This window comes from Mus musculus, chromosome 4 (genome assembly GCF_000001635.26).
Source record: "Mus musculus strain C57BL/6J chromosome 4, GRCm38.p6 C57BL/6J".
Taxonomy (NCBI): domain Eukaryota; kingdom Metazoa; phylum Chordata; class Mammalia; order Rodentia; family Muridae; genus Mus; species Mus musculus.
In genome coordinates this window covers 95,954,552-95,979,947 of record NC_000070.6, presented here as the reverse complement: position 1 = coordinate 95,979,947, position 25,396 = coordinate 95,954,552, and the positions used below count along the sequence as shown (strand labels likewise).

The following is a 25,396-nucleotide window of genomic DNA, read 5'->3' as shown; positions in this document are numbered from 1 at the left end:
GCATTTCTAAGAGGGAAACTCATAGCTCTGAGTGCCTCCAAGAAGAAACGGGAGAGAGCACATACTAGCAGCTTGACAACACATCTAAAAGCTCTAGAAAAAAAGGAAGCAAATTCACCCAAGAGGAGTAGACGGCAGGAAATAATCAAACTCAGGGGTGAAATCAACCAAGTGGAAACAAGAAGAACTATTCAAAGAATTAACCAAACGAGGAGTTGGTTCTTTGAGAAAATCAACAAGATAGATAAACCCTTAGCTAGACTCACTAGAGGGCACAGGGACAACATCCTAATTAACAAAATCAGAAATGAAAAGGGAGACATAACAACAGATCCTGAAGAAATCCAAAACACCATCAGATCCTTCTACAAAAGGCTATACTCAACAAAACTGGAAAACCTGGATGAAATGGACAAATTTCTAGACAGATACCAGGTACCAAAGTTAAATCAGGATCAAGTTAACTATCTAAACACTCCCATATCCCCTAAGGAAATAGAAGCAGTCATTAATAGTCTCCCAACCAAAAAAAGCCCAGGACCAGATGGGTTTAGTGCAGAGTTCTACCAGACCTTCAAAGAAGATCTAATCCCAGTTCTGCACAAACTATTCCACAAAATAGAAGTAGAGGGAACTCTATCCAACTCATTCTATGAAGCCACAATTACTCTGATACCTAAACCACAGAAAGATCCAACAAAGATAGAGAACTTCAGACCAATTTCTCTTATGAATATCGATGCAAAAATACTCAATAAAATTCTTGCTAACCGAATCCAAGAACACATTAAAGCAATCATCTATCCTGATCAAGTAGGTTTTATTCCAGGGATGCAGGAATGGTTTAATATATGGAAATCCATCAATGTAATCCATTATATAAACAAACTCAAAGACAAAAACCACATGATCATCTCGTTTGATGCGGAAAAAGCATTCGACAAGATCCAACACCCATTCATGATAAAAGTCTTGGAAAGATCAGGAATTCAAGGCTCATACCTAAACATGATAAAAGCAATCTACAGCAAACCAGTAGCCAACATCAAAGTAAATGGTGAGAAGCTGGAAGCAATCCCACTAAAATCAGGGACTAGACAAGGCTGTCCACTCTAGCCCTACCTATTCAACATTGTACTTTAAGTCCTAGCCAGAACAATTCCACAACAAAAGGAGATCAAGGGGATACAAATTGGAAAAGAGGAAGTCAAAATATCACTTTTTGCAGATGATATGATAGTATATATAAGTGACCCTAAAAATTCCACCAGAGAACTCCTAAACCTGATAAACAGCTTCGGTGAAGTAGCTGGATATAAAATTAACTCAAACAAGTCAATGGCCTTTCTCTACACAAAGAATAAACAGGCTGAGAAAGAAATTAGGGAAACAACACCCTTCTCAATAGTCACAAATAATATAAAATATCTTGGCGTGACTCTAACTAAGGAAGTGAAAGATCTGTATGATAAAAACTTCAAGTCCCTGAAGAAAGAAATTAAAGAAGATCTCAGAAGATGGAAAGATTTCCCATGCTCATGGATTGGCAGGATCAACATTGTAAAAATGGCTATCTTGCCAAAAGCAATATACAGATTCAATGCAATCCCCATCAAAATTCCAAATCAATTCTTCAAAGAATTAGAAAGAGCAATCTGCAAATTCATCTGGAATAACAAAAAACCTAGGATAGCAAAAGCTCTTCTCAAGGATAAAAGTACCTCTGGTGGAATCACCATGCCTGACCTAAAGCTTTACTACAGAGCAATTGTGATAAAAACTGCATGGTACTGGTATAGTGACAGACAAGTAGACCAATGGAATAGAATTGAAGACCCAGAAATGAACCCACACACCTATGGTCACTTGATCTTCAACAAGGGAGCTAAAACCATCCAGTGGAAAAAAGACAGCATTTTCAACAAATGATGCTGGCCCAACTGGTTGTTATCATGTAGAAGAATGTGAATCGACCCATTCCTCTCTCCTTGTACTAAGGTCAAATCTAAGTGGATCAAGGAACTTCACATAAAACCAGAGACACTGAAACTTATAGAGGAGAAAGTTGGGAAAAGTCTTGAGATATGGGCACAGGGAAAAATTCCTGAATAGAACAGCAATGGCTTGTGCTTTAAGATCGAGAATTGACAAATGGGACCTCATGAAACTGCAAAGCTTCTGCAAGGCAAAAGACACTGTTAATAAGACAAAAAGACCACCAACAGATTGGGAAAGGATCTTTACCTATCTTAAATCAGATAGGGGACTAATATCCAATATATATAAAGAACTCAAGAGGGTGGACTCCAGAAAATCAAATAGCCCCCTTAAAAGATGGGGCTCAGAGCTGAACAAAGAATTCTCACCAGAGGAATACCGAAAGGCTGAGAAACACCTGAAAAAATGTTCAACATCCTTAATCATCAGGGAAATGCAAATCAAAACAACCCTGAGATTCCATCTCACACCAGTCAGAATGGCTAAGATCAAAAATTCAGGTGACAGCAGATGCTGGCGAGGATGTGGAGAAAGAGGAACACTCCTCCATTGTTGGTGGGATTGCAAGCTTGTACAACCACTCTGGAAATCAGTCTGGCGGTTCCTCAGAAAATTGGACATAGTACTACAGGAGGATCCCGCAATACCTCTCCTGGGCATATATCCAGAAGATGTTCCAACCAGTAAGAAAGACACATGCTCCACTATGTTCATAGCAGCCTTATTTATAATAGCCAGAAGCTGGAAAGAACCCAGATACCCCTCAACAGAGGAATGGATACAAAAAATGTGGTACATTTACACAATGGAGTACTACTCAGCTATTAAAAAGAATGAATTCATGAAATTCCTAGGTAAATGGTTGGACCTGGAGGGCATCATCCTGAGTGAGGTAACCCAATCACAAAAGAACTCAAATGAAATGTACTCACTGATAAGTGGATATTAACCCAGAAACTTCTTATAGCGAGATATAAGGTACAATATGTAAAACATATGAAACTGAAGAAGAAGGAAGACCAAAGTGTGGACACTTTGCTCATTCTTAGAATTGGAAACAATCACCCATGGAAGGAGTTACAGAGACAAAGTTTGGAGCTGAGACAAAAGGATGGTCCATCTAGAGACTGCCATATCCAGGGATCCATCCCATAATTAGCCTCCAAGCGATGACACCATTGCATACACTAGCAAGCCTTTGTTGCAAGGACGGTGATATAGCTGTCCCTTGTGAGACTAGGCCGGGGCCTAGCAAACACAGAAGTGGATGCTCACAGTCAACTATTGGATGGATCACAGGGCCCCCAATGGAGGAGCTAGAGAAAGTATCCAAGGAGCTAAAGAGATCTGCAACCCTATCGGAGGAACAACATTATGAACTAACCAGTACCCCAGAGCTCTTGTCTCTAGCTGCATATGTATCAAAAGATGACCTAGTCAGCCATCACTGGAAAGAGAGGCCCATTGGTCAGGCAAACATTATATGCCCCAGAACAGGGGAATGCCAGGGCCAAAAAATGGGAATGGGTGGGTAGGGGAGTGGGGGGGGGGGGGAGGAGGGGACTTTTGGGATAGCATTGGAAATGTAATTGAAGAAAATATGTAATAAAAAAAAAAGAAAAAAAAAACAAAAAACAATGAATTTATGAAATTCTTAGGCAAATGGATGTATCTGGAGGATATCATCCTGAGTGAGGTAACCCAATCACAAAAGAAGTTACTTGATATGCACTCACTGATAAGTGGATATTAGCCCAGAAACAGAATACACAAGATACAATTTGCAAAACACAAGAAAATTAAGAAAAAGGAAGACCAACGTGTAGATACTTCATTCCTCCCTAGAATAGGGAATAAAATACCCATGGAAGGAATTGCAGAGACAAAGTTTGGAGCTAAGCGAAAGGATGGAACATCCAGAGACTGCCCCACCCAGGGGTCCATCCCAAAATCAGCCACGAAATGCAGACACTAATGCATATGCCAGCAAGCTTTTGCTGAAAGGACCCTGATATAGCTGTCTCCTGTGAGGCTATGCCAGTGCCTGGCAAATACAGAAGTGGATGCTCACAGTCATCTATATGATGAAACACAGGGACCCCAATGGAGGTGCTAGAGAAATTACCCAAGGAGTTGAAGGGGTCTGCAACCCTATAGGTGGAACAACAATATGAACTAAGCAGTACCCCCAGAGCTCCTGTCTCTAATTGCATATGTAGCAAAAGATGGCCTAGCTGGCCATCATTGGGAAGAGAGGCTTCTTGGTCTTGTAAACTTTATATGCCCCAGTACAGGGGAACGCCAGACCAAGAAGTGGGAGTGAGTGGGTGGGGGAGCAGGGGAGGGGGAGGGTATAGGGGACTTTTGGGATAGCATTTGAACTGTAAATGAAGAAAATATCTAATTAAAAAAATTTTTTTAAATGTTTAAAAAAAAAAAAGGCAGCAAGCCAGGTTTTGGGGGTGGGTATGAAGATAGCACTGATAAGTGAACAGATAGATGGATGCCTTATATTCATACCAACCAAAGACTATCACAATGGAAGATACACATTCAATCATCAAGCAATGATGGTATCCTCAAACAAGTACCATGTTGAGATTGCATGGCTTTGGTCATGTAGATTGTTTTAAAACAAGGTATAAATAAATAAAACATTAAAAAATATTTTAAGAAAGTTGGAAAGTAAAGAGTTTTTTTTCAATGGCTGAAAAAATGTTAATGTATTTTGAGTTAACTAGAAAATCTGCATAATCAAATTAAATAATTTTGAAAATGCAAAACCATTAAGATGTTGAAATAATTTTAAGCTGTTTTTCTAGGAACAGCATAGAGATTTTTGCAACTCCATCTGCAGAGTGTTTGAAGTCAGTTTCATCCTCTAGATGATGGGAAGAAGTCAATATAATAATCTCTGACTGGAGAACAATGAAGTCAAAATAGAATTCTGATCTCTTTTTAATTAATTATATTGAAAATTCTTAAACCTATTATTTCTTAATATTTGTCAACCATAGTCCAGGGAATCAGATTGTATTCTACAATATAATCTGTACCCTCAATAGAACAAATAGCCAGTTCTGAACTTACAATTTTTAAATAATGTTTAGTATACACTAACTTACCCAATATCAGAAACTTAACTAGTAAAGTCTCTAAGAATCTCCATAAAGAGTCCTCAAAAGGACAGCCCACATCAGTAAGAAATGCAGACAAGTATATAGCCTTTAGTATTTAGCCTTTCTCTCTAAAATGATATATTAATCTTTATCAAGTGTTTGGTTTAAATGCATCTTTATAAACAAGCAAGGGATCATGAGGTAGTAAGCTGTTCCTGTTCCCTGGGTGAGAGGGCATCTTGATGCCATATGTCTGATTATATCTACTGGATAAAGTGAAATTTCAATCACCTTTTTATAAGTGCTCTAGCTGTTACTAGATTTACATTGTAATGAGGAGTACTTTGGTCACTACTCACATTTGATGAAGAACTTGTGCCATGGTCACTCCATTAGTCAGCTGTTTGACATCTTGACAAGGTGAGGCAGTCTTGAATGTCTGCAGCTAAAATGACACAAAACAAATTACCTTACTGTTGTGCTATTCTTACAAAACAGAATAAACAGAAAGCAACTCAAATTGATTTTATTTTGTTTAAATACAGAATCAAAACTATTTTTCTAAGACTGTGTAAATTTTGTATAAAAATAGACACATTATTACATAAATCAAGCCTAATATAGTAAAACACAGTATGCTAAATAATCTCATAGTTAAATGGCAAACTTGAGGAAAGTAAATGAATGTATGAGATTATTCAGCATTTCTAAATAATACAACTCAGACATATCTACTGTAAGGAAAACATCAGAGAAAGAATTTTGAGATAACTGAACATAGAAAAGTTAAAATTTCAGTGAAGTTACTTGATCAGAAAATAAAAGCTAGAAGTACTAGATCTAAAACTACGTATACCTTATGAATGAGCTCCAAAGGAAACAGGAACTAGCCAACAATTATTCACAGAGCACATAGAGTTTAGCTACTTCAATCTAGGATGGCTTCAGCTATTGCTAACATTTCAAATCTTGAGTATAAAGGTGTTCATCAGGCTGGCAAGATGGCTTAGTGGGTACAGGTTCTTGCTGCTAAATGTGGTGGCCTGTGTTCAATCTCTAGAACCCACATGGTAGAAGGAGAGAACTAACTCCTGCAACATCCATGCTCCAGCCATATCACATGTGCAAATAATTGTGTAAATGTAATTAACAACTACTTTTAATGTAACTTTCTAATGTTCATATGGTACTTTAAGAAAGATGTAGAATAGTGACATCTTTTTCGAAACAGCAAAAAATTTATAAAGCAAAGCAAAACCTAAAATGGGTCATATAAATTAATAGAACCCTAATATCTACCCATATTTAAATATATTATGAATTCCTTTTCCTAAATATTCATCCCCTTCACTATTCATTTACTTTCCACAAGTTTTCCATTTAACTATTAAAAATCATAGAATTTTCTTCCAGCATAACTTACTATGATTCTGTACATTTTGAGATTTGATATAATTACAAGATTCTCCCTCAAAGTAGGTATCATTAAAAATTAAGAAAAGGGGGGCATGCCTAACATCTGGATATGGTCTCTACCTGTTCTCTCTCCCCTTTGTTGGGCATTTCAGCTAATGTCATCCCCGTTGGGTCCTAGGAGCCTCTTGCTTTCCTGGCATCCTCCAGTTGAGAAATGGGGCCACCCTTCTCAAAAAATTTAACCCAGAATTGCTCCTGTTTAAAGGGAATACAGGGACAAAGAGTGGAGCAGGGACTGGAAGAAAGGCCATCCAGAGACTGTCCTACCTGGGGATGCATCCCATCTACAGTCACCAAACCCAGACACTATTGCTGAAAGCTCTAGCAAAAAGTAAGACGAAGATGAAGAAGAAGAGGAAGAAGATAACAACGATGAAGATGACAAGACAAGTAGGAGGACAACGACAAGAAGAAGAAGGAGGAGGAGAAGGAGAGAAGGAAGAAGAGGAAGAGGGGGAAGAAGAGAGAAGAGGAAGAAGAAAAAGGAAAAAGAGGAGGAGGGGAAGAAGGAAGGAGGAGGAGGAGGAAGAGGAAGAAAACACACCTAAGAGTAGTAGTTGACAGGAAATAGTCAAACTCCAGGCTTGAATCAACCAGTTAGGAAAAAAAAAAAAAAATGAAACACAGAATCAGCAAAACCAGGGGCTGTATAGATAAACCCTTTCTTAAACTAAAGGGCACAAAGATAGTATCCAAATTAGTCCAGGGCCAGGTTGTTTTAGTGCAGAATTCTACCAGACCTTCAAAGAAGAGGTAATACCAATAATTCTCAAACGATTCCACAACATAGAAACAGAAGGAACAGTACCTGATTATTCCATGAAGCCACTGTTATTCTAATACCTAAACCACACAAAGAGCCAACAAAGTAAGAGAACTTCAGGCCAATTTCCCTCCTGAATATAGATGCAAAAATACTCAATAAAATTCTCAAAAACCAAATCCAAGAAAACATCAAAACCATCATTCACTACAATCAAGTAGGCCTCATCCCAGAGACACAGAGATGGTTCAATGTGTGAAAATCAATGTACTCCACTAAATAAACAAACTCAAAGAAAAAGATTGCATTATCTCATTAGATGCTGAAAAAGCCTGTGACAAAATATGACACTCCTTCATTTTAAAAGTATTGGAGACCAGGAATTCATGGCAAATACCTAAACATGATAAAAGCAATATACAGCAAACCAACAGCCAATATCAAATTCAAATGAGAGAAACTTGAAGCAATCCCACTAAAATCAGGGACTAGACAAGGCTGCCCACTTTCTCCCTACCTATTCAATATACTTGAAGTCCCAGCCAGAGCAATTCGACAACAAGAGGAGATCAAGGGGATACAAATTAGAAAGGAAGAAGTCAAAATATCACTATTTGCAGATGATATGATAGTATATATAAGTGACCCTAAAATTTCCACCAGAGAACTCCTGCTCATGAATTGGCAGAATTAACATAGTAAAAAATGCCATCCTACCAAAGGCAAACTAGAGATTCAATGCAATCCCCATCAAAATTCCAACACAATTCTTCAAAGACATGGAAAGAGTAATTCTCAACTTCATATGGAAAAACAAAAAAACCCAGGATAAAACAAAAAAATTCTCAACAGTAAAAGAACCTCTGGAAGAATCACCAATTCCTGACCTCAAGCTGTACTAGTAATAGTGACAAAACCCAAGTAGTATTGTTACAGAGACAGATAATGCAATAGAACTGAAGACCCAGAAATAAACCCACACACCTTATGGACTCTTGATCTTTGACAAAGAAGCCAAAACCATAAAGTGGAAAATGAAAGCATCTTCAATAAATGGTGCTGGTCAAACTGGCAGTCTGCATGTAGAAAAATGCAAATTGATTCATTATTTATCACCTTGTACAAAGCTCAAATTCAAGTGAATCAAGGACCTCAAAATAAAACCAGATACTCTGAATCTCATAGAAGAGAAAGTGGGAAGTAGCCTCAAATGCATTGGCACAGGGGAAATTTTCCTGAACAGAAAACCAATGTCTCAGGCCTAAGATCAACAATTGACAAACGGGACCTCATGAAACCGAAAAGCTTTTGTAAGGCAAAGGCCACTGTCAACAGGACAAAACTCCAACGTACATATTGAGAAAAGATCTTCACTAACCCTACATCTGATAGAGGACAAATGTCTAAAATATATAAAGAACTCAAGAAGTTAGACTCTAAGACACCAAATTGGGATACAGAACTAAATAGAGCATTTTCAACAGAGGAATTCTGAATGGCTGAGAAGCACTTAAAGAAATGTTCAACATCCTTAAGTCATCAGGAAATATAAATCAAAAGGACCCTGAGATTCCACCTTACACCAATCCAAATGGCTAAGATCAAAAATTCAAGTGACAGCATGTGCTGGCAAGGATGTGGAAAAGAGGGACACTCCTCCACTGCTGGTGGGACTGCAAACTGATAGAACCACTCTTGAAATCAATTTGGTGGTTCCTCAGAAAATTGGAAATAGTTCTATTTGAAGACCCAGCTATACCACTCCTGGGCATATACCCAAAAGATGCCCCACCATGCCACAAGTACACAGGTTCCACTATGCTCAAAGCAGCCTTATTTGTAACAGCCAGAAGCTGGAGACAATGCAGATGTCCCTCAACTGAATGGATACAGAAAATGTTCATTTACACAATGGAATACTACTCAGCTATTAAAAACAAGGATGTTATGTACTTTACAGGCAAATGGATGAAACTAGAAAATATCATCCTGAGCTAGATGACTCAGACCAAAAATGACATGCATGGTATGTACTCAGTAATAAGTGGATTATTAGTCAAAAAGTACAGAATACCCATAATACAACTCAAAAACCATAGGAAGTTTAAGAAAAAGGAAGGCCCAAATGAGGATGCTTCAATCCCCTTCCTCCTCCCACTCAGGTTCCTTCTTCCCTCTGCCTCCAGTGATTATAGGGATAACCTCAGCTGAAATACCCAACAGTGGGGAGATGGAACTGGAAGAGACCACCTCCAGTACATAGACAGGGACCCCAGAGACTGGATGGGGCGATGTACCCATCTTTAAAAGTTTTGATCCTATCTAAAGGAAATACAGAGACAAAAGTGAAACAAAGTTTCAAGGAAAGGCTACCCAGTGACTGGAGCAACTTGAGATTCATCCCAGGAGTAGGCACCAAACCCTGACACTATTAGTGATGCCATGTTCTGCTTGCAGACAGGAGCCTAGCATGGCTGTCATCTGAGAGGCTTCACCAGCAGCTGACTGAGACAGATGCAGATACTTACAGCCAACCATTGGACTAAAGTTGGAAATTCCTATGGAAGAGTTAGGGGAAGAATTGAAGGAGCTGAAGGGGATGGCAACCCCACAGGAAGACCACCAGGATCAACTACCCTGGTCCCCTGGAGCTCCTAGAGACCAAGCCACCAACCAAAGAGCATACAAGGGTTGGTCTATGGCCCTCAGCACATATGTAACAGAGGACTGCCTTATATGGCCTCAGTGGGTGAGGCTGTGCTAAACTTACTGTAAAGAGTAGATACCCCAGGGAAGAGGGATTCTTGAGAGTGGGTGAGGTGAGAGTTGCTGGGGATTGGGGGGGGTGGAAAGGTTGGGGGGGATGCAAAGGGGGGTATGGAAAGGTGAAGGGGTGGGGATGAGCACCCTCTGTAAAACAAAGGGAAGGACGATGAGGTGAAGAACTCTGGGAGGAGGAACCAAGAAGAGGGGCAACATTTGGAATGTAAATAGATAAACTAATTTATTTTTTTTTAAAAGTAAAGGAATTAAAATATAATGGGCTGAGCAGTGAAAGGAAAAAGTATAAAGGTGTGGGGGTTGTAACTTTACTGGGAAAGAGGAAGCATTACAGCATGGAATAACTAGAGTGGTGCCTTAGTTATTTTTAAAATAGTAAAAGGTTAAATGAAAGCATATGAAGGAAATGGCTAATTGAATCACGCTGTAAACAGCAGTGCCTGCTGTCACAAGAATGTACTCCCAGCCGCTTGGGAGGTGTAAGAAGTCTCACACGTCTACCAGCCATATTGAATTCAGGCTAAGATTTCTGGAAATCTTAGACTGTGTCTTGACTTAAGTAAAAAGGAGGTTGAGGACACAGCTCCATCAGAAGAGCACATGCAGAGATCCCTTGTTTAGTTGGGGGTCAGGGTTAGACAGATTCAACAGCAAAAAGAAAATAAATGGCAGAACAATGCTCTAAAAGAGTTAGAAGGAACAGAGTTTAAAGGAAGACCCAAAGCTGAGGAGGTGGTATTGTGCCTGAAAGTCAAAATTCGGTTCCAAGAAGAGCCAAGCAGGGCATCAATGAAGCGTCCTAAAAAGAATCAGAACCACCATGTCCTTCCCCATCACCAAGCTGGACAGTGTCAGGGAGAACAGTGCATCTACCGCCATGATTAGAAGCAATAACTGATTTTCAGCCATTCAATTTTCTCCAGTGTACAACAGCCTGGGAGATCACTGCAGGAGCCAATTAGCAAGAGCTAACCAACCACCCTCTCACCCTCTATTGTCTATGAATCCTTATCTGGTTCATTCTCTCTCTCTCTGTGTGTCTCTCCCTCTCTCTCTCTGTTTCTCTCTCTCTCTTTCTCTCTCTCTCTCTAGATCTTGGGGAACTTTGCCTTTCATTGTAATGATACACAACTCTGCTAGTTAAACTAATTCCTGTGAGGCCAGCACAAAGTAGGAAGTCAAAATACTGCTTTAAGAAAGGATATGGTCATAGCACTTGGAAATATTGCAGTATAGTTTAAGAAACTCTTGAACTCCATGTGACCTCATAGGGAAGTCAGTGACATCATAAAGAACCCAGTTTACCATCTCAGTCAGATGATCAGAGCACAAAATTGCAGACCTGAATACACCCTATGATTAGACATTTGTTTTTAAACAAATGGGATCATTAAAGTAATACTGCCTTCTTTCCTAACAATCTTAAATACAATATCTAAACCTAAATAGTAATTTAAATAAACATGCAGGTCTACAGTGAGCTAAACGCTTTAACCCTGAGATCCTAACTACATTCTACTTAAAACATGTTATCAAAGTCTAAAGTGCAAAAGTGACTACAAATTTCAAACACTCATAGAGATCTTCCCTATTTGTCCTTTGGATTTGCTAGTATTAGAAGATGGCCAGTCAATCTCTTGGAGGATGTAATCCTCCTGATCCAGTCTACTTACATTCCAATCAGACTCTCTTCACAATTATACAACTGAGTTGAGCCATCAGCGCTATCAACACCCAACTGTAGGGCATCAAACACTATCCTAGCACAATAAAGGCCTAGAAATCACACCTGGACGGCAGTTCTGTCATATCTAGGAAATTCCAACAGGTTAGAAACCATTTGGCTCACCGGAATACTGGGAAAAAATGAGGACTGAGGCAATCTGCGCTAAAAAAATCCTGCACATGGATCAAGCGTAAACAAAAAAAGCCAATTCTTTTTTACTTTAAAAAAAGAAAGGTATTAAGATGGGAAGGGGAGGAAGAGGGGGAAAAAATGAAAAAGAGCTCCCACATCAAAGGTAATTTGGCCATCTCTCTCAGCTGTGTCTACACCGCCATGGGTGCTGTGTGGGCCCAAAAGGACAGCAATCTGGGAACCGAGGCTGCCAGCGCCTCCTGGTCACCTGTGCGAGGCGGAGCTCTCAGAGGCTGGGACGGAAGGGTTGCGGAGGAGGTGTACGTGGCAGCCGGAGGCTCCGTGCTCCGCTCGCCCCGCAGGTGGCCTCGCTGGCAAGCGTGGAACTACACTCACCCAGATGATGAGGCTGTCACACAGCGGCAGCTCGGACTGTGGCAGCGGCTGCGGGTCCTCCATGGTCCGAGAACCTCGACGCCGCGCTCACAGCGACGGACGCGCCTCCGACCGGGCCCGCGTCAACGACCTCCGCGCCCGCCACTGGAGCTCGGCGGCCAGGCCTGGCGCCCGCGCCACTCACGCGCGAAGCCTCACGGCGCAGACGTCGCGGCGCGACCGCCCCCTCGCCCACCGCGTCTGTCCCGCGTCCCGGCACCTGAGCCGGCCCCGCCCGCCGATCGCACACCGCACGCTGAGTGACCTCTGCGAGCACCAGTCACAAAGAAGCTGGGCACCAGCGAGGCCGGCAGGGCGGGAGGAGCGGGAATAGGTCGCACAGGAGGGCTGCTGATTGGACGCGCTCCAGAGACTCTTGGCCAATCAAGGAGGGGTAAGCCCGGACCGCCAGGCGAAGCGGGTGTGGGTGGGCGGAGGTTTATGACCTGGCAGGTGCAATGAGGGCGGGGCTGGGGGTAGGAAGGAGAGCGCGCCTGCGCGAGCTAGAGTGGCCAAAGGTAGTGGAGGGCTCAGAGGCCAACCTTCCATTTCTCCTGGTTAGCACTAGTACAGACCCACTCTCAGCCTCCAGCCTCTTCTCATTCCCCACCACAGTGCTCAGGAATTGAAACCCCCAAAGCAAGAGGAACCACGTGACCAAGAAACGTGTTTCCTAAGGAAAAAACAGACCTCCATGCTGCCTAAGTCAAAGAAGCCCTCACAGAATCACAGGTTGTGGCTGATTTCATTTTAAATGGGGCAAAGGGGAAGGCCGTTTTTAGATAGCAAAATTAAATAGTGTTCAAAAAGCATAGGCTGTATCTGTGTACCCTACCTGCTCGTTTCTATGTTAAAAAATAATAATAATGATGTGTCCACTGAGGATGTTGGTGGCATGGTCCATAAAATCTGGAAAGTGGCAATCCAACATGATAAATTGTGTCATTATTGGAAGGGGCTACAATATTATTCTAACTCTTGGTTCTCACCACTTCACTCATTCATTAATCCATCAATTCATACTCTGTATTAAGAGGCAGCTGGTTCGCTTAACTCTCTGTGATTTTTATATTTAAACGTTGAGCAAAACTGTTGGACAATAAATTATAAACCCCCTGTTATAAATCAGTTTCATTTTAAAAATACAGTGAGGGCATTTTCGACGCAACCTCACAATTTTGCTAAAGTGTATTCTAGACACAATAAATACTAATGAAACTTCATGAAAACTATAGGCCTAAAGAATTGAAGAGTCGGTATTGTGACTCTCTCCCAACCCCCGCCCTCCCCCCCCCCCACCACCACCCGCGTTGCTCTCAATGTTACGGGTAGAGACCACAGCCTCTACATTTCTAAAGATATCTCTGGCTAAAATATAAGCACATATTATGAAAATAATGTAAGTTGGGAATTGTAAACTTTGCAATGTGAATTACTATAACCACACACTCTTTAAAGCACGTTTATCACTGAGACCCACAGATAAGTGACCTACTAAAATTTCAATTCTTTCCAATTTGAAAAGTTAGAAAATCACATTACTGAAAAACAGCAAAAAAAAAAAAAAAAAGACTAATTCTGACAAGTGTGAAATGAATATAAATCTAAAGCAAAAATTCAAGGGAAGTTTGGCATATTTATTGGGAAAATTTAAAGATACATTTTTATTTTTATTCCTGTGTGTCTGCAACATGTGTGCAGGTTCCCTTGAAGGCCAGAAGAGGGCATCAAATCCTTTGGAGCTGGACTTACAGGCAGTTTTGTGTAGCCTACTTTAGGGACTAGGAACAGAACTCTGGTCCTTTGTAAGAATAGCAGTCCCCTTAACTTTGAGCCATCTCTCCAACTCCAAAGAACTTTACATTAACCATATTATCTAAACCCATAATTCCATTTTTGGAATAATTCTATACTTCCATTTGTGAAATCATCACAAATTCAGTCACAGAAATTACTGAAGTAACATATTGCAAATCAATTACAAGTATTGATTGATCAATTATATGTTCAACGTTAATCAATGACAAGTAATAGTTAATTACTAGTCTAGTAAGCAAGACTATTATTAAAGAACCATATTTAATTAAAATAACAATGGAGAATATTTAGTAATAGAGAAAAGATCTCATGAATAAATTATTATAACTAATTTATATTAAATATAATTTTAGATATAAGAGAATCAACCATAAGACCACAACCATATAATTATGTATATATTTAATATATACATATTAAGCTATTATGTTTATATGTGAAATTATTATGTCCTATATGTTTTTATCTTTCTGTAGTTAGCATATAGTAATTTATGATGATAAAACAATAGAAGATACAGCTAATACACCATGAGCTATTATGTCGAGCTATCAACTTGGCATTAATTTTATAAGTTAAGTTTGTACAGTTGAATAAATCTAATTTTAAAACAATGATTATAAAAATATAGATTAACATAATCTTGCTGAAAACAATGTAACATTTCAAAAGATGAAATTTTCAAAGCTATAGTTTCCATTTCAGGATTGACTCTAAGAAAATAGTAAGATTACAGTGGTGCTTATCAACATTCTAAATAGGCATTGATAAAATATAAGAGGAATGATTAACATTGTTTATCTTTCTGTTAATACATTTTCAATTATAATTATTCAAAGAAAATATGATAATTGAATCTGAACATAAAACAAGGGCCTTATTACATACAAAAATCCCTATTTGTTCCTGTATTTCTTATGCATATATCCAGGAGGGAGAGAGGGGAGGGGGAGAGAGAGAGGAAGAGAGAGACAGATAGGAAGAGACAGATAGGGAGAGACAGACAGAGAAAGTGGAGAGAAAAGTCTAAAAAAAAGAGATCAAAATGTTAAGAGTGATGTTTTGGCATGTCCAAGTGCTAGAATAGTGGGTGAGTTTTAACATCCTTTTACTTGATGTAAACTTATTCTCAGAGAAAATATGTAAAGTTCAAAATTATTAGAAACTCTTTCTATGGTTGGTATTCAATTGTGAAGAACATACACATTCACTTACATATCTATCCAGAGAGAGAACTATTTGAAACTCCACCTAAACTTCTGTGTGATGGAGACTTGACTCATTTTCTTATTGCCTGTGTGCTTTTCAGCAAGTTAGTTAATTTCATTATCCCAATTTTAGTGGCAGTGAACTAGGACAATGCCACTATGTTTCTACATTATTCTGGAATTTCTGATGGTAAGTTGGGGGGCATATTTTTAATGTTGTTGGAATAAAATGGAACATTCATCAATTCAGAGGAAAAGCTGAAAAATCCAACAGAGGGGAGAGTAGCTCATTTAATCTTAGTAGCAAAAAAGAATGAGGGAATTGTTTTAGAACACTCCAGGTGTAATGAGATTAGTAAAATGGTTGCTCACTCTTTCTGGAAGTCATCATGTTCAAGATTCAGATTTTAGAGAAGTCATCTGTCTGATTGCTTAAATTGGAATATGTACTCAAGCCTTTGCCAGAAAAGGATTGTATGCCTAGAGGAGCTAATCTATTCAGACTACAGTATCAAGGTAAATCAGAGACAGGGAACAGTAGAAGATGGGTGTGCACAAGACAAAACAGCTCTCATAAACAGGCATAGTTGTGATAAGGCTCAAATACATGTTCAGCATTTGATGACAATCCCAGTTATCCATTCGTCCAATCCATCCTTGAGATTTACCTGCAAGCAATGGGACAGTCTTGAACTGAATTCATGTGCATATTAAGTGGTAACAGTCTAGAAAGACAGAGACAAACTTCCTTGCCAAGGATGTTTTTAATCAGGGTTGAATATCGACTTGGTGGCTGCAAAGAGGGAATCAAATATATGGGTTCCTTCCTTCACTCTAGAGAGGAAGAAATCCTCACTTACTCACACTGGTGGGAACTGTTGCCTGCTGGAAAATCAGTATTCACTGGGGATCAAGAAAGGACAGTGGGAATTTTGGTCTGGGAGTTTCGTAGAAAATGTTTCAGAGATATATCACCTATATAGCTTCCCTTTAACACATTTTAGCTCATTGCTTGCCATTGATATTGTCTGCAGTTTGTTGGACTGCCCAAAGGGAGTTCTAAGGTTTCCATGCAAATTTCAAGCCAAGTGCAAGCTCAAAGTGCTGGTAACGGCAGCTCTGCCACTGAAGGGTGAGCATCTTCAGAGCAAGAGACTTAAAACTACCCTACATGGGAAAAGATTAATATCAAGGAACTCTGTTACAGCTTCCTTTCTAAAATGAGGGGGGAAAGCATGTCAATTTTTCAAATATTTGAAAACAACAGGTAAATAGAGGCACATTTCATGTCTGTATTTGCCTAATTGATTCATAAAATATGTTACCATTTTACAGTTGGTTAGGAGAAATAGTTCACGCTTCTTACTGGTGGCCTAAGCAGGTTTCAAAACAACGACCAAACAGTGGCCCAAATAGTGGATAATCATTTAATCCGCAGATGCTTGTCTATAAAAAGCAAGAATAATCTAGATTTATATGTAGTATCACTAATCAAGCTATTGCCTATTTTTCCAAGACTTAAATTTAACAAAGAATATAACTTAAATGAAACATAAGCAATAAAAACATGGTCACAATTCATATTAAGCAGGCTTAATAAAAACCCAAATTTTAAAAAAAAAGTCTGCCATTGCAGTGTTAGAAATACTTCTTATATTTTATTATATAAGAGAAAATTACATTTGATATGATTTCATGGCTAAAATGTGATATTCTAAACTCTCTGTGTAATTGAAAATAAAGTGAAACTTGCCTATCAATAGATATCTTGTTAGTTGTCTATTATATATAATTTAATATATTTTAAAATACCAAAGTGCTAAAAGGAAGGAATTCATGAAATCCTTTAAAGACACAAGAGGGAACTTATTTCCTTGTGCAAAATAATGAGTTAGCTGTAAGAACACAGGGGGCAAAATTGCCCTTGAAGTCATGTGACATGCTTATTGATATAAGTTGAAAAAAAAATACCCATAAGCCCACTTATAGCTAGTGAATATGTGGTACTGTTTGACTGAATTTTAAAGAGTCTCAATGTGAACTGAAAATAGTTTCCAACTGTCATGAAAACAAAGCAAAACAATGAGAGAGAGAGAGAGAGAGAGAGAGAGAGAGAGAGAGAGAGAGAGGGTGGGGGGGTAAAAGGACAAGAAGAGTAAAAAGAAAGTGGAGGGAAACCTCAACAAGGCTTAGTCCAAACCACATTTCATTATACGAGGCATACTGGCATGGTCCTGAAGCTATACAATAATACTCGTGAAAATGAATGAGAATGAGTTGCTATACCATATTCTAAGGGCTTCGCAGATGCCAATTCTCTTGTCCACTCCTATCAATTCAGCCATCTGACACGATATTTTTGACTTTTATTTACAATCAAGCATGCTGGTGCTTAAGGAAGTCCCCATGTTCATAAGCTGGTTGTTTCCAACAAATCTCTCTTAAATGTAATGAGGGAGTTGAGAGCAGATTTTTACAAACTATTTTGTAAAATAAGCAGTCTGTGTGATCCTTCATTGGCCAACTCTGGATCTACTTGTTTATAGACATGTTGTTTCAAGTAGTCCACATTCTTTTCCTTCACATTGTTTTGTAAGCAAAGCCATCTTGTCCAAATGGGTGAAATTAATTGCTACTTGTTAAAGAATCTGCAGAATGAAAAGGATCAATAACTACAATGGTTGATTTGGGAACCTCCAATGTATTAAGCTGTTGATAGTGCCTTGTTCTGTTTGATTGGTGGATTTCTTTGACCGTAAACTCAAAGATCTGCCTGACTCGGGCTCCTGAGTATTAAAAGCATACCTCTTAAACTATTATGATTTCATAGTTTCTCTTATAAATATAACATGGTTTTTCTATAAAACAAAATTGGCCACTTTAAAGAACTGTCCTACTCCTGAAATTTCAATATTTATACATAAAATATTTTACTCATTTTAATTGCCATATTCTCAATGGATGCATAAACTGACATATACACTACTACTACTACTACTACTACTACTACCACAACACACATACACAATTCAAAATCAATAATTATACTGTTAATCTTTAAAAAATGAGTATATCTCTCCTAACAATCAGGTTTGTCCAACATAAATGAGTGTTTTCACACTTAGGAAATCTAACATTGATGTAATGTTATCATTTAATATGTACTCATTAAGTTGGCTTAACTGTTCCCAATTCCTCACTTCTGCTTGTTTTCTTCCAAGTATACAAAATCAAGAGATCAAAGACCATGCAATATGTTTACAATTGTGTGATTTTTACTTTCCTCTATTGCAGTCAGTTGCTAAGTGTATATATAATCTTTCATGGCTACAATATATTTGAAAGGGATTGCTAGGTTAGTCAGAGTGTTTCTTATCAGATTTGGCTCCATAGTTTGAGGGAAAGATTCCATTCTAAGCATATTAGAAGAAACAAGGTATTGGGTTGTCTGATTATTAGGGATATTAAACTTTATAATTTAATATAAAGTTAATATTTTGGTGTTCTTTAGATTTCTCCATAGTCACAGTGCTTTTCACTGCAATAACTGAGGAACCCAAGACCATGCAGTGCCTCGTTCTCCAAATATTTCCCCCTAGTGCCTTAAGCATCCATTGACAATTCCTGCAGAAAGCAAGTATCACTTTGGTGGGTGTGAAAGAGTGTTTTTCTGTCTCTGTGATTCTTTCCTTGTTGGTCCAAATGTGGAACAAGCTGATATGGACCTTAGAAAAAGAGCTTTCCCTTTTGACTTGTGTTTACTTTAAATTTTTAGAAATATGCAAATGTATCCATGCATTTAAATTGACCATCTCTATTACGTTGCAATCATAGGTCACGTTCTGCTCATAGGAACTCTTGCTATCTCCACTTGCGCGTCTCCATTAGCAGTGATGCTTCTATACTTTTGGAGATGGATTGCACAAGGAACTTTTCCTGGCCTCGTCCTGAAGTCAGCCATTTCTCCAAGGAGTCCACTTTCCATGCTGTTGAGATTGGTACTAAGTAAGACTGGATTTCTCAATATCTACTTCATTACTATAATCCTATTACTTGGAATATGGATTTTAATCAGTGTTAAGATAGAGATGTTCTTGTAAAAACTAAAATACTTAACATAGTAATTTATTCAAAGTTGTGGAAATACTTCTATGCCTGCTGAATTTGTAGGAATAAGAAGCTGAAAGAATGAGAGTTGGCAAGAAAGAAGTAAGAGGTTCCTTGGATGAAGAAATAAAGCTAATAGCAAATTTTTTGACAAGTATCATCACCACAGAATTAAAATTGTAAAACAGCCTTATTTTTCACATGGAAAAATCCCCATATGCCTCTGTTTCTCTGTTATCACAGTCATTATTGTTTATTTATTTATTCTTGAGTGTGACTAGAATATTGTGATGTGTGTGTGGATCGAAGACAAAGTGCAACTCAAGAGAATCAGTTCTCTTCTACCATGTGGGTCCCAGAGACTAAACTGAGGATCCCAAGCTCCATTACCCACTGAGGTAGCTCATCAGCCCCCTACATAATTTTAAGCCACCCACAGAGACAATGATAAGGTCAAATCACTGAGTTTTGAGGTCAGAAAACTGTGGTAATGCTGCTCCACTTCAAACTTTTGTTATAACCTTTATATAGAACGGCCTTCACAGGCATGACCCTTTGATTGAAAGTAAGGTTCAAATGTTCTCCATACTGCTCTGGAATTTATAGGAGGCAGTTTTCTATTTCATTTATATTTAGTGTTGTTTTATTAAAGCAGAAAAATATCTCAAAATGAAGACTGTCTCAGTTGGATTATTCATTACAAGTAGGGTCTATTACCAGAAGTTAGTGCAAACAACAGGAAGGACTGTTGCAAGAAATGACAGCAGCAAGTTACTGGAGGGGTACTGAAATAGAAAGCTGTTTTTCTTTCTCTATTGTTATGACCCTGGTCAAGTCCCTGAGCTACTTTTCTTCTCAGTTTTCTTACGGTAAAAGAAGGTAATACTAATTTACCCATCTGAGGAAACCGGATTCCATAGTATCAGTGACCACACATTAAATATATTCTCTTGGTGAAGTGTCTTCTTTGACATAAGAAATATGGAGAAAGACAAAGGTGAATATCTGCTCTTCTTTACTAACAGTATAATTACTTTGTAGAACTTTCACATAAAGGGTAATATTTTTAAGTTTAAAGATGTGTTTATTTTACGTGGATGAGTGTTATAACTGCATGTATATGTGCCCTCAGAAATCAGATCTCCAGAGACTAAAGTTACAGATGGTTGTGAGCCATGAGGATGCTAGAAATTTTACCTAAGCCAATTGCAAAAGCAACAAGTGCTCTTAACCACAGAGACAACTCTCCAGCACCTTAAAAAGCAAATATAGTAACATTATAAATATTACAGATACCTGCTTAAAACTGCATGAAAGTGTCAAAGACATGAGAACATTTCAATGGCATAAGCTTCCCATTTGAAATAATGATGTGTAACTAACTGTATCTTATTACTACCAATGTTTTAATAAATAAAATGGAAAGGAATAAATGAATGAGCAAGAAAAATAGAGAATAGAAAATGAAAATAAAATGGCCTACATATAAAAGTCAGAATTTCTGTGTTTATGGTTTGCAATTACTTCATTAAATAATTTAATACACCTGAACTGGAAAATAATTATTAAGCTACACAGGGATATATACAAGCTATAAAATATGTTTGTGGAGATAACAATGTAAAGACATGGAGCATATGGAAGCAAACTTTTCATATTTCATTGAAATTAAGTTGGCTTAACTAAAATTAGATTGTTCATTTTCTGATTAAGTATTTATCAAACTCATATTTAATCTATAAATGGACTTTAACTGAAAGACAGGTAAAAAGTATATATATTATAGTTTTAGTCACTTATTCAACTAATTATAACTTCATACAGAGAAATATTATATTCTAAGTGAAGTGCGTAATAAATTCTTCACATTAACCAAAGTTGATTCAGTATTTATATAACAAGGGTTGACAGTAAGTGGTGACTGAGAGTATAGAGTTGTTGGATGACAGTAGTTCTATAAAATTTATGATGAAGAAAAATGATTTGACATATAACACATAAATTATAGCATAAGAAAAACAGTTTGCTTAGATGTATATAATAGGACTTGTTATGGTTTGCTATTATACAAGGTTTAGAAAGGGGAATTTGTCCAGGACATACTTCAGAGCAATGAAGGCGCTTGTATTGAGCAAATCAGTTTTTGTAAAAACTCTCCGTGAATTTAGGAAATAGCTGCCTTTGAGTCAATTCCCTGAAAACTCCAAATTTCACAAGCAGAAGCAAAATGTAATTTTGAGGCTCCACCCATTTTTTTTCTTTTTTTGAGACAGAGTAATGTCCAGTCCAGGGTGTCCTGGAACTCACTCAGAGCAGGCTGGCCTTGAATTTACAGAGATCTGCCTTTTCCTCGTGGATACTGGGATTAAAGGGATGTACCACCATGACTCTAGTTTTGACTCAAATATTTTGATGCAAACTTTTAAAAAGCATCACTTATGTCTAAAAAATGATAGAAAAACATATGACAAACTGTATCACTGATTTATTAATAAAATTAAGTTAAAAGGCAATCATGCTTCTATATATTTTAGATCCTAGCAGAGTAAGGTGGATCTCTGTGAATTCAAGGCCAGCCTGGTCTATAAAGTAAGTTCCAGGTCTACATAGTGAAATCCTGTCAAAACAAAACAAAACAAAACAAAACAAAACCAACCACCACATCACCACCAAAACAACCAAATCCACAGTCTAAAAGTGGATTATACATTCTGTCAACAATGGCTAAAAAACAAACAAACAACAAAAACTCTAAACAGCAGACTGCAACATGTCCTGTCAAATTTCATCTTGAAAAAAGAAAAATCATATTTTGTTAGCATATTTTTTCTGGAAATGAATTGAATTTATCAAGTCTAGATTTATTAGAATTGCATTCAAGCAAACTATCTATGATTTGAAGAAATATAGGTGAATCATAAAAAATAGATTGCTTTAAATTTTAAAATGTTAATTGTGGCCCCCAGTTTATAACTAAAAAAATAACTTAAACTGTAGAGATAAAGAAAAATGAATAAAAAATGGTAGATTAGAAAATCTATTTAACAAAATATAAGGCAGGAATAAAGAATGTGAGAAACAGAAAGATGTGATATAGAGGGAAAATAGCAAACATGTAGAAAGCTCACCTTATCACGCTTTAAATATAACAGTGAAAATCTCTAATAAAGTGAGAAACATTGGAAGAATGCATTAAAGATCACATTCTGCCCACTTGTTGCTTTGAGAGATTTATTTTAATTCAAAGGCAAAATAAATTGAAATTTAAAAATATGACATGATATTTTATTTACACATTAACCAAAAGATGGGTGGAGTTAAAAAAAAAAAAGACAACATCATAAGCAATGTGAAAGCAATGTTAGACATGCAAGTACAGGCACAGACACAGGCATAGACACAGACAGATGCGGACATAGAGAATCAGGCATAAAAAAGGGGGTGGGGAGGTAGAGACCCAAATTGGAAGTAGCAAAACTGCTTCTGATCACAGATTATGGTATTTAGCTTGTCTTAGTTCTACCGATGTGTGTTTGTATTTCATTCATATATATATATTTCATTACTAATAAGCTAAGAAAAGACACCAGCAAAATTGCCAGGGTAACATCAGCACAAAGAAAATGCATTCTATATCTATATGCTGTTTGTAAACTACCTGAAAAATAAAGTAATAACATTTAGAATAGCACAATAAAGTTCTTAATGCATTTAACTAAAATAATATAACATCACCACATATTTTCAAAATGCACTTGTGAAATAAAGACACACAGGAAAGCATACAAGCATCACGTGTTCATGACTTGAAATAGCATTCAGATAACAAAACTCTCCAAATTGATCCAAGGATCAGTTAAGGCAAATACATCAATAATGCAAATGTTCTTGAATAAATGTACAAGTTGATTCTCAAATTCGTACTTAATTTTAAGAACATCATTTCCAAAATCCTAAAAAAAAAAAAAAAACTGTAGGCTTAATATTTCTTTACTTAAAAAAAGATAAGCAGAATCACAGAAAAATAAAGGCATAATGAAAGACCCTAGTGGGGAGACCCCCACTCGAGTCCTGAGACAGCGTGCACCCAACGAATCAGGAGAGACTGTCTTGCTGTAAATACATGAGGCAGTTTAATGAGCTCCAGGCTGACACATATCTCACACAGGAGACAGGGGAGTCGACCCTAAGGCTCAAAAGTTAGGGGTTTATATAGGAAAGGAGTGGAGGGGATAGGGGAAATTGGCACAGTTACACACAAGTGGGCAGTTTAAACATCAGCGAGCAGTATGTGACAGTAACTTTAAAGGGAGGGTGTTTATCTTTGTTGGCAGAGCATCTGGCTAAACTCAAACTATATCAACAAGTTGCCCATTACTCATCTGAGCTTGTCTGGAGATTGTCCTTGTGTGCCTTTCTTATCTCAATGGCTAGTTGGTTCCTGGGGTGACTTTACAGCCTTTGTGTCTGCCCAACTCTCTTATCTTTATGGCTTTAAGTCTGTAAACCTTCTGACTAGGGCCTTGAATAAACCTTCTGGCTAGGGCTTTGAAGCTTTGAATTTAGTTTTCTTTCTTTCAATACATATCAAAGAAATATTGTGGAAAGTGTAGAAACAGACTCGTGCATCTACGGTCAGGATGTCTAGTGAGGATGCTGAGACCCATCCCTTGGGGAAAGAACAACCTTTGCAACAAATATTGCTGGGGACAGCTGGATATCTAAAAGCAAATGAATGAGTTTGGATCCCTATCTCACACTATATGCAAAACTTGATTCAAACTGGATGAAAACTCTAAATATGTTAAAAATACATTTTTTTGTTGAAACTTATGACTTACTAGTAATTCATGACCTTGGACTAAGCAGTGATTTTTCTAAATATGATGCCAAAACAGCAAACAGCAATAACAAAAGAAAAAGTAACTTGTGACTTCAGAGTTCATCAAAATTGGAGACTGCGCTTAACAGCACTGGCTCGCTGCTCTTCTGGAGGACCTGAGCTTGATTCCCAGCACCCACATGGTGGATCACAGCCATCTGTAACTTTTGTTACGGGGCATCTGAGGCCTTCTAGACTCCATGTGCTTCTAGACCCCTAGAGCTGTAGTTATAGGTGGTTATGAGTGGTCCAATGTCAGAAAGAACATCAAACTTCCCTGCTGGCCACATTTCCAGCCCTACTGCTCCCATTGCCCTGAGCACCTGCCTGAGGGGCAGAAATGGCTGTGGCAGGACACAGGGAGGGGAATAATACTTGGCTGGAGGAGCCTGCACAGAGTGGGCTGCAACCCAGAGCATCTGGCTGCCAGAGCACGCTCCCACCCCTCCCTTTTTGGGCAGCAGCAGAGGCAGCTCCACAGTAGAGCCACAGACTTCACTAGCTCTGGCACAGGTAAGTGAAGGTTAGGATTCCTGGTTTCCATGCAGGTGGCCCCCAATTTACTTAAACTAACATATATCATACAAGTTAGAATTTATATACATTGAAACATGTATATAAAGTGTATATTTTATTCACGTTATCAGAAGATGACCTGTCCTTGATAACTACATGCATGTGCGATATACATGCATGTATATATAAATTATCCACATTAAGTATAAATTATAGATTAAATATTAACTATACACTTTAAATTAAAATTATATACATTTAATTGTATCATATATCAATATATACAATAGATATAAATCATGCATTAAATATATACTTTAAGTATAAATTATATATTTTAAAATATGAATTAGATGGGTTAAACCTATAAAATATGAGTTAAAATATATATAAAATACATAATTTCCTATGTCCTCAAGGACAGGGAATTATGGA

At 37.9% G+C, this 25,396-nt stretch overlaps 1 protein-coding gene and 1 long non-coding RNA gene across 10 annotated transcripts in view; one reads left to right on the top strand and one right to left on the bottom strand.

Annotated features, from left to right (window-relative positions):
• Hook1 (hook microtubule tethering protein 1) overlaps positions 1–12,767 on the bottom strand; it is a 58,232-nt gene extending 45,465 nt beyond the window's left edge. For 6 of the 8 annotated variants that reach the window (XR_001784219.2, XR_001784220.2, XR_376377.4 and 3 more), the window contains exons 1-2: positions 12,392–12,767; positions 5,477–5,562 (exon numbers count right to left, since the gene is read on the bottom strand). Coding sequence is in view for 4 of the 8 variants with exons in the window: in XM_006503488.4 (XP_006503551.1) it covers positions 5,477–5,562; positions 12,392–12,454 (149 nt within the window). In the remaining 4 variants the exon portion in view is untranslated. Of the gene's footprint in view, positions 1–5,476; positions 5,563–9,884; positions 10,157–12,391 lie in introns of those variants that run through there. The other 2 variants (NM_030014.2, XM_030253920.1) reach the window with 2 other exon arrangements.
• Positions 12,293–20,237, top strand: 9530080O11Rik (RIKEN cDNA 9530080O11 gene). 2 transcript variants are annotated; one of them, NR_045776.1, is made up of 2 exons: positions 12,293–12,824; positions 19,291–20,237. It is a non-coding gene; the product is annotated as an RIKEN cDNA 9530080O11 gene (long non-coding RNA). The 2 variants fall into 2 exon arrangements; NR_045777.1 differs by lacking the exon at positions 12,293–12,824 and adding an exon at positions 12,913–13,162.
• The last annotated feature ends 5,159 nt before the right edge of the window (positions 20,238–25,396 follow it).